This window comes from Heliconius melpomene, chromosome 10, assembly GCF_056956725.1.
Source record: "Heliconius melpomene rosina isolate 202511_hmr_F chromosome 10, ASM5695672v1, whole genome shotgun sequence".
NCBI classification, from domain to species: Eukaryota; Metazoa; Arthropoda; class Insecta; order Lepidoptera; family Nymphalidae; genus Heliconius; species Heliconius melpomene.
Window position 1 is genome coordinate 14,935,839 of NC_140398.1, and position 9,717 is coordinate 14,945,555.

The following is a 9,717-nucleotide window of genomic DNA, read 5'->3' on the forward strand; positions in this document are numbered from 1 at the left end:
CGAGCACCTTTCCTTTAACTGGGCTGTGACCTCCTCTAAGAGGATACTTATGTTGTTAATGACTGGTGTAATAATGTGAAGCGCGAACAAGCACTGCCACCACTTGACCACGATTTCACTTTGTACTTACAGACCCTATTTTGTGAGAATTAGACTATGGGGCGTAATTTATTTATTAATTTAACAAATGGAATGGAATGAAGTTCGGTTCTGCGACCTCTTTCAGATAAATTTACATTTTTATTAACTGTTTATTTTAAAAAGCACTATATTATTATACAATTTAAATAAGTATATCAACCGCTAGTCGAGTGCGTACTTTGAATAGATTTAAGCTTTGTATATTCTTTTTAGGAAAGCGTTTTCGTCTCAGTTTTTAATCCACCTATTCTTAACTTGATTAGATTTATTTTTGATAATTAAAAAAGTGCGATTTCTATTATCATTTGAGATAATAAATAGAATCAGTGATAGATTATCAGAATTGATTCTTAATTATTTTTGAATTTACACTTTGGAGTTAGCTATGTCTTCTATCTATCTTAGGAACACGACAGGAGTGAGGCGTTTTTAAAAAAAATAACAATAATATATACAATATAAAAATCATATAATATAATTGGCTGGTTTTTCAATGAATACGAAAATATATCCTTATTACGTATTCATCTACATATTTTGTTTAAACATTTTTTCTTTTCATATTTTTTTATTTATAAGGATATTCTTTCTTGTAAAGCTTTAAATATGGTAATAATTTTTAGTTTTACTATAATACTATAAATTTTATTGCTAGATAAGTTTACTCATATATTTTAACTTTTTAAGTTTTTAACTTTTAACATAAGTCAAATAGCCATTGACGTTTATAATGTAAACAGAAACCAAAGTCTTGTCTACGGCTCATTGATCATTAGTCTATGGATCTTCTGTGATATTGTCAAAAAGTTATACTTTTTTAATAAATAGCAATATAATACCATTAATCTTAAATTCCATATTGATTTGTTAGATAAATCAGTTATTTAATTAAACAAAACAACTGCGTGTAAGTTGTTTTCTTTCCCTTGTAATAGTTACTAGTCGGGAAGCAGTGAATCGAAATTTGAATCACAATGAAAGTATTTGAATAACTAATAGTGGATGAAGAATAACAGATAAAGATTTATAATCTCAAGACACTCCTACAATTAAAGAAATGACCGAAAACGGAGCATTTATTTCTAAACCAGCTAGAGGCTGGCTCCATCCTGACTCTGTACTAGCTACCGATGGAATAACTTATGCAGTTCGGGTAAGTAGTTTACGAAATTCTTATATTATCTTCATTAAAGAAATTAGAACCACAATAAATTTTATGAGCCATATATGATATAGCATTTAAATACTCTACTTAAATCATTGTTAAATCAATTTAAACAGTTACATTTACTCTTCTTTCAGTACATTGGGTGTATGGAAGTCCTAACTTCTATGAAAAAATTGGATTTTGAGACAAGATCACAAGTAGCAAAGTAAGTGTTCGTTTATATTGTGTTGACTTTATTATGTTTTAAATGTTATAACTGCCACTGCTTCATATAATTAATTTATTCAATCATAAAGTTTACTATAATTGATATTTTAGTTGATATATACATATCTATGACAAGGACATATCTATACATATCTATGACAAGGAAAAGGACTATCCAAAACATTTTTTATATTCAAAGCAGTGGTTCCTCAAATTAGTGTGGTCAATCAAACAAACTCTTCAGCTTTATAATATTACTGTAAATACATATTTGTAAAGATCATAAGTTGGTACTAATAATACTAATCATAAATTACAGAGAATGTATAGCCAGAGTATGTGCAGCAGCTGGGCTAAGATCCGCAGATAAAAAGAGACGAGTATGCCAAGCAGCTGCCAATGCATTGGCAGCAAAACCCAGAATGTCCCACTCTGGTTCCAATGTAGCTCTTACTGTTTCCTCGCGAGCTATCACACTTGCTGCTTTAGAGGGAGGGGAAACTATTGCAAGACATGATATGCCTAGAGTCTCGTTTGCTTCTGGAGGTGATCAGGTAATTTAGTATTTTTTTGTAATGTTATGTTAATATTCTTTTAAATAGAAACACAACTTCTTGCTTTTGCCCCGTAGCAGGGTAAGGTAAGGAACTAACTAATCTAGCAGGGTGCTAGAATAGAAAACCTACTGTTGACACTTAATGTCTCTGATTTCTCCCTGAGTTTCAGACACTACTGGTAAATGAGGGAACCCAATGCTGCATTTTGCATTGATAGAAAAATAAAATGAGAAAAAATATAATTTCTGTGTGGGGTATTAAAGCGTTTTCAATCATAGGATGTCCCAATGGGCTACAATGACCTCATTTATTGTTATTTCTTATGTTTTAATAAAAGTAAATAGTAACTACTTAGTATTATTACTTGGAAATTACTGTGAAATTTTCATGTTCTAACCATAATAAAGCTTATCACATTTAATGATAAAATAACAGTGCCTTTTATATCTAAAATGATTGTACAAAGGATAATGTTGTTTATATGCAATATATGTTATGGTGTTTATTTATTACACTCAATATTTTTAATAAAATTTACATGTATTACTCTAACTAACAGGACATTAAACATACTAAATTTCCTCTTCACATTGCATGTAGTATTATTAGTGTATTATAATTGAGTATATAGAAATTATTGTGCCGCATCAGAAGAACATCTGATTTTAAACGCAACAGTTTTGAGTTTGATTCCCAGTGTAGAGAATGAATTATTTTCACATAATTTGGTGTAGTCTGAGGAAGGAGTCTCAACTCCAGGTTCCTTCTGCCTACCCTGCTATATGCATAATACACTGTGAATTTGAAAAAAGGACGAAAAGACAAATAAAACAATAATTTACAGGATTCCTTAGATTTTGTGGCATATGTAGCAAAATCAGCACCTCCTTCAGAATGGAGGGCCTGCTACGTACTAGAGTGTGGGGGACGACTTGCCCAAGACGTTATAGCGACCATTGGACAAGCCTTTGAGTTACGTTTCAAGGAATTCCTTACTAAACCCTCATCGTAAGTGTGAATCATCTTTTATTTATTGTCACTTCCATTCTAGTATAAGTATTAATCAATTTATTTATCCTCATATGAGTCACGGGTATGCGAAAACGATAATGATATTTTGTCGGAACTTAGTTAAATTTTAGACTAAACAGTAAATATATAATATCTTACATAAATTTGTTCTCTTAATTTTCCATAAAGCATAGTTTTAAAGAAACTGCATAATAATGTGGCAGAACCTTACACAGCATTTAGATATAAAATTAAGTAAATGTACCAAATGTGTGACCTAAAAATATCATCTAGATTTATGCTATACTTATACTATTAGCATGAAAACTTTATCAGTGAGTCACAGTATGAAGCAGGAATTATTTTGATTCCTAGCAATTGGGTCACTAGTTTATTTTCTATTGCTTTTATTATAAGTAGTACAATGTATTGACATGTATTTTTGTACTCGGTGCATATTACATTTTTTATGAATTAGTACACTTTTGAGTAATTTTATTTACATTTAATTTAATTTCAATTTTAAACTACACAATGTAGTGTTAAATGATTAAGAGAAAAAACATGTAATATACTCTTTTTAATAAATAATAGATTATTAATTATAACACAGTAAGCACAGCAGATAGATATAAATAATTAACACTATATTACAATTACTTCAACTGCTCTATTATTAATATAGTCATTATGTGTAGCAATGTTTATTTACAATTTCTAGAAATTATGCAACATTTAGAATATTATAAATACCAAATATACTATGGTAACAAAATTATGAGTAGAAAGATATGACTTGACAAAAAAAAATTGATGTTAAAAGCGAAAATTATAAAAATTATATAGAAATTCCTAAAGAAACTAATTCTAAGAGGTGTCATAGAGGTGGATTAGAAAATCTTGCTTCATTTTACATAAACATTTTAAACAGTTTTATGCTTTTTCCCGCATAGCAGGGTAGACAGGCGAGACTAACACACTCTGTTTCCGAACTTTCCGCAAAATTTTTTAAACATGATGTATGATTTTAATAAAATTATTTCACTCGAATGGGGATCGATCCCACAACCATCGCTCTTAAAGTCTGTTCCACGCCGTCACGGAGTTCTCGTCGCTTATATAACATCAATTGTCTCGAAACAAAAATAATTAGTGCATAAGGAAATTTTACATTTTCTATTATAAATTTTATAGGTTAAACATAAACGGTGCTCGAACACTAGCCGCGGCGGGCGAGGAGCGCGAGTACTACAACGACATGCCGGACAAGATCCCGCCCCCGGAGCCCACCCACAGGCACCCGCCGCCGCCCCCGCTGGCCACACTCGCACCTATATCATCGTGAGTATACACCGATATAAACTCTTTTCTGCCCGATAACACTGTAAAGAATATTCTAGGTCATAAAACGAAAATATTTTTAACGCTAGGTGTGAAGAGAGCGTCCGACACTACGTGAACCAGACGCCGCCGCCGCGCACCCCGCCCACCGCGCTGCTGCCCGCCCACAACACTGATATATTCGATATGCAGCCGTTCACGCTGGCGCCGGCGGCGGCGGGTGCGGGGGCAGGGGCGGGGGCAGCGTCCAGCAGTGCGTCGCCGTCGTCGTCGGAGGCGGGCGCGCTGCCGGCGGCGGCGCAGGCGGCGCTTCTGGCGCGCGAGCCCTGGTACCACGGACCCATCTCGCGCGGCGCCGCCGAGCGGGTGAGCTATATTTGACTGCAGATTTTCTTATAAGTTTTTTCCTACTTTTCATGGTGTTTTTCCCCGAGTGCATAAGTTCATAAAGCCTAACTTCGAAGCTGCCATGATTTGCCGACCATACTGTATTTCTGTACATATTATATATGATACAAAATAATGAGGTAATTATGGTAATTTTTGGAATAATCAATATAGAAAAAAATAACATTACCAAAAAGTCTCTATACAACAAAGCTTACCCTATTATTATAAAAATATAAGTAAGTAGATATCATCTTGTGTCCAAATAATATCAATCTAAAATTAAACCACCCGTTTCTGTTTTGCAGCTAGTAACAGAAGACGGGGAGTTCCTAGTGCGACAGTCTACCGCCTGCCCCGGACAGTTCGTGCTGACGGGGGCGAGACGCGGAACACACAAACACTTATTACTTGTCGACCCTAATGGCGTGGTTAGCTTTTTTTTATAAATTTATTTCTTGTGTAGACGGAAAAAGATAGAGACCGTCATGCCGCAGGGACAGGAGCTTGTAACTGTAAATGCGACGGCTGTGGGTTCCATTTTCACTCGGGAAAATGAAATATTTAATATTTTCATTTTTTTGTTAAATTTTCTCATTATTCTTCGCTCTGGTAACAAAACAAAGAGTCGGCGACACGCAATGTCTCGAAAATTGAGGAGAGTTGTGAGTGTCTTCCAAAATTCCCTCTACCTACCTTGCTACATACAGGATACAGCGTAAACAAAAAAAAGATAAACAACACAAGCATACCAACAAATAATTATTTTCCCTCGAAAATTTCAGGTACGCACAAAAGACCGAGTATTCGAAAGCGTTCCACATCTTATCAAGTATCACTGCAGCAACGAACTACCTATAGTCTCGGCTGACTCCGCGCTACTTCTCCGCCGACCCGTGCCGCGTTCCTGAGACACGACCCGACACCCTAGACCCGACCCCCCGCCACGCAGACCCGACCCCCGGCCTCCCAGACTCGACCCCCAACCCCCTAGACCCGACCCCCAAACCATCAGACCCGACCCTCAAACCCGGCCATCTCGACCCGCCAATCCCGGGCAACCAAAACCAAGGTATATATTTACCTATCGATCCAACAACAACTGAGTGTTATATAATCGTGCAGGAAGACTATATTGATATATATAATCTTCATTTATTGGATATATAAAATTTATATTGCATCTTTAGAATAAAGGGATGTAACTCAAATAATGAGATATGGAATTATTTTTTTTTTTTGCTTTAACCAAAATAATCAATATAATATTTCCTCTAATATAAATAAAGCAAATGCAAAGAAATCTCTTTACTAGGAAAATAAGAATATTCGACTTACATCTCTTTTATTCTAGAATTGCGACGCACTAATAGTGCTTGATCACTTTTTGTATTAGTAATATGAATTTACATTTTATTACATTCAGTCTTCCCATACAATGTGCTTCTTACAAATGGTTATAACAATTTCAATGTTATATTGAAAATATATATTATGCTACTTTTAACATTTTTAAAGTGTTATTTCACACTGAGCATAGAAAAATGTTTTAGAAAACGCATAAACATGTTTAACGATAATCCATTCGAGTCCTGTTGCTTTGAAAAATTTTTATATGTATATCTCTATGTATGCTACTTTTCAATAGTTTTACTATATAATATTTTATATTCAATAACTACTTTATAATATTCTATATTCCAATTATGTAACATTATTTTAATGATACATAATCTGTTTTTCATACAGAGCATATAGCATATTTCTCAATTATGTTTATCAAAGGTTTTACGCTATGTGGTGACTTTAAATATTAATACTTTATATACATTTTCTATAAAAAGCTTTCTATGTTAAAATATAATATAACATATAATGGGTTGGAAATACAGTATAAACTCTATACTACTTGAGCAACACTGAAGAAACTTCTGTGTTTTGTGACGTTTTTTTTTTATTATAAGTTGTTAGGCACTGCAGAATTTTATCGTCAAGCGCAAAATATACAAACTGAAGGAATTCTTAACCGTTTTAGTACATACGGACGATTGAGAGGTGCTGTGAAAAATACAGTCGTATTGAGAACCTCCTCCTTTTACAGAAGTTGGTTAAAAAAGGGATTTCGAAACTTCTGGGAATTTCTCATAAATTCGAGTGGTGTTGTATAGAGTTTTATAAAATCAAACGCGTGTCCTGAAATATGAAAGATCTTATAACATATTTAAATATAGTTTATATTATAAATGTACTGTTATAACATATATTTTATTAAATTGAATTATTTTGGATATAATAACATTAATTACTATTATAGAAAACACATTATGTGGATTAAAATGAAGAAGGAAATTAAATTTATTACACTATTCCAAACAGCTATTTGAGCTGTTTTGTTGAAAATAGTAAATACTTTGAAACTATTTCAATAGTAAAACGTTAAGAAGTGTAGTGTAATTTTAGTTTAGTGCAGTCCAGGAGTTGTGATTGCACAAAGTAAGGTTTTTTAATCTAACTATAGGTGGTTAGAGACTTATGAGTTATGTACATTTTTTACTCAGGACTAGAATAATCAAAGTAAAAAAAATACTAAAATCAAGTATCAGTCAGTCTCTCAAGTATGATGCTGCAGAAAGCATCAAGTCTACAGCTAACTTCAGGCCTTCACGGCTCATCGACTGTTCTAGGACTGGTAATCATACTTCCAAGTTATAAAACCCTATACAAGTAAGTATTAAACAAAAAAGAAAATTTTATATTACAATGCAATTTTTTTCTAATTCTTAGCATTTAGTGTATGTAGTCTTCCAAGTTTTATTCTTGATAGATTATAAGTATTTTTTTTATATACATATTTTTGTTGCTTTACCTTATAAATGTTTTTTATGCAAAATAATGAAATATTTATTAGTCTTAGATATTCATTTTCATTTCTGTCGATGACCTGTAGATGTGCCTTTAGAATTTTCATATCCCAAATATTTTATAATTCATGTCACACTATAGATTATATATAGGAATGTAGTTATGCAAAGTTAGAAGAGCTCGAGCACAAACTAGTCAAGTGTTTTGCGAATCTATTTTAAAAAATGTCACTGTAAAATTTATATTAATTCAAATTACTAGGCCTAAGTTTTTTTCTTACATGTAATAATTAGCATATAAATATTATAGTACACACTTTGAGTAATGAATGTGCGTGAAATTATGTATGTATAAGTTTCCAAACAAAATATCTTAAGTGAAATTACTATATATGTTAATTAAATATTTTTATATGAAAAGACCAAATTATATTTAACTGCTTCGTTGTAAATGTAAACTTGTCTTAACTTGCTTAAAATTTTCTTAAACTAACCTCTTACCATTCCTATAATGTATGTATGTGTAAGCGATGGAATTGATATAAGTAATGAAGGCTTTAACGTGTTCTAGGCGTTGAATGAAGTATGTGGAAAGATATTTCGGCCTATTTTTATACATTTTATTCTAAAATAATCGCAATATACGTAATTATTATTATATATATATTTAATTATGAAATTAATGGCGATATCTTATTTTATTATTACTATTAAATTGAGCTTGGACTATTAGCTGATCGGAATATCAAATAATTTTTATTATTAGGATAATTTTATATTAAAACTACATTTTGAAAATTAATTTGCCTTTGACCAAAAGATCTTCCTATTGTGAAAGACGGTATGCATGGATGTGTTAGTTAGATACTAGTTATCACCAAAACGTTAGTTAAATGTGAAGACACCTTAGATAATTTAGACAATGAGTTGTTATACGACATACGTGCAATGTACTACCAAAAGGTTTTTTTTTGTATTTGAGAAATATTTTTACTGTAACTTTCTTTCATATTATTTGTACCTTTTAATTGATTTTGATTTAGCTCTCTGCTATAGATTTATTGTAATATTTGCAGACCAATGTCACTGTTGTTAAATAATATGAGCAGAAGTTCATTGCAATTACTATATCATCATGGCACAGCAACGTTGTGGGTTCAATTTCCGTTTGGGAATAAAATATTTTCATTTCATCCAAGTACGGCGATAAGCAAGGTGTTAAGTTCTAGCACTCAACTAGAATTAGACGTTGCGTTGCGTGAAAAACAAAGTATTTTAGACTCCTGCCTCCCTTGCTATATGCGGAGTAAATTGATTTCTAGTAAGACATTTTTGTTAAAGCAAAAACTGAATATTAATTTGGACTACAGTGACGTTGGGATAACATATATTAAATGATTATTTTTTTATTTTATTTTTCTTGTATAAAGTAGTTAATATGATATATTACATTAAAATAAGATATATACAACAATAGGTGCTATAAAGCTTACTTAAATATGTTAAAGAATGAATATATGAATAAGTATCATCGAAAAAGTATATTTACTTTTAAAAGACTGTTTGTAAACGTTTTATATTAGAAATGGAAAGAAGCATTATCGAAATTATTAGATTTTATAAAGAAACTTTTATAAAATCTAATAATTCTAAAAAAATCGACTTTGCTTTCTTTGGGCAGGTGTATTTGGAATTAAATTTTCACAATCAGACTAAACATTTGAAAAAAACATGGAAAGGGGAAATTGATTCTAAATACACCTCCAGGTGGCGATGATGAAAAATTTGAAAGAAACGCTTAATCATTGTGTCATTTTCTGTCCTATAAGGAATTTTAATTGTTCGAATATTCAGTTCTGTTGTTATACACAGTTATATATTATGGACCTTAAATATTCACAATCTACTTTAGAGTGTCTTAAAATAAAATTATAGTCCATTTGTTATTTTTACGAAATAATTGTGATTATAGTAATAAATGTAAACAAAAAACAGATTCTTTTATTCTACATTTATAACATAATGGCTGATGTTTTGGTACGAT

The 9,717-nt window shown here is 31.8% G+C and overlaps 1 protein-coding gene across 1 annotated transcript; it reads left to right on the plus strand.

Annotated features, from left to right (window-relative positions):
- The first annotated feature begins 905 nt into the window (after window positions 1-905).
- Shc (SHC-adaptor protein) lies at window positions 906-9,684 on the plus strand. Its single transcript, XM_085190610.1, has 8 exons — window positions 906-1,294; window positions 1,444-1,514; window positions 1,836-2,070; window positions 2,918-3,081; window positions 4,279-4,425; window positions 4,515-4,791; window positions 5,121-5,243; window positions 5,598-9,684. The coding sequence occupies exons 1-8, from the start codon at window positions 1,199-1,201 to the stop codon at window positions 5,721-5,723; spliced, it is 1,239 nt and encodes a 412-aa protein (XP_085046736.1). The 5' UTR covers window positions 906-1,198; the 3' UTR covers window positions 5,724-9,684.
- The last annotated feature ends 33 nt before the right edge of the window (window positions 9,685-9,717 follow it).

Coding starts and splice junctions, on each gene's coding strand:
- Shc (XM_085190610.1), top strand. CDS start 1,199: ATGACCGAAAACGGAGCATTTATTTCTAAACCAGCTAGAGGCTGGCTC. Junction 3,082..4,278: donor TTCCTTACTAAACCCTCATC/GTAAGTGTGAAT, acceptor TAAATTTTATAG/GTTAAACATAAACGGTGCTC. Junction 4,426..4,514: donor ACACTCGCACCTATATCATC/GTGAGTATACAC, acceptor TTTTAACGCTAG/GTGTGAAGAGAGCGTCCGAC.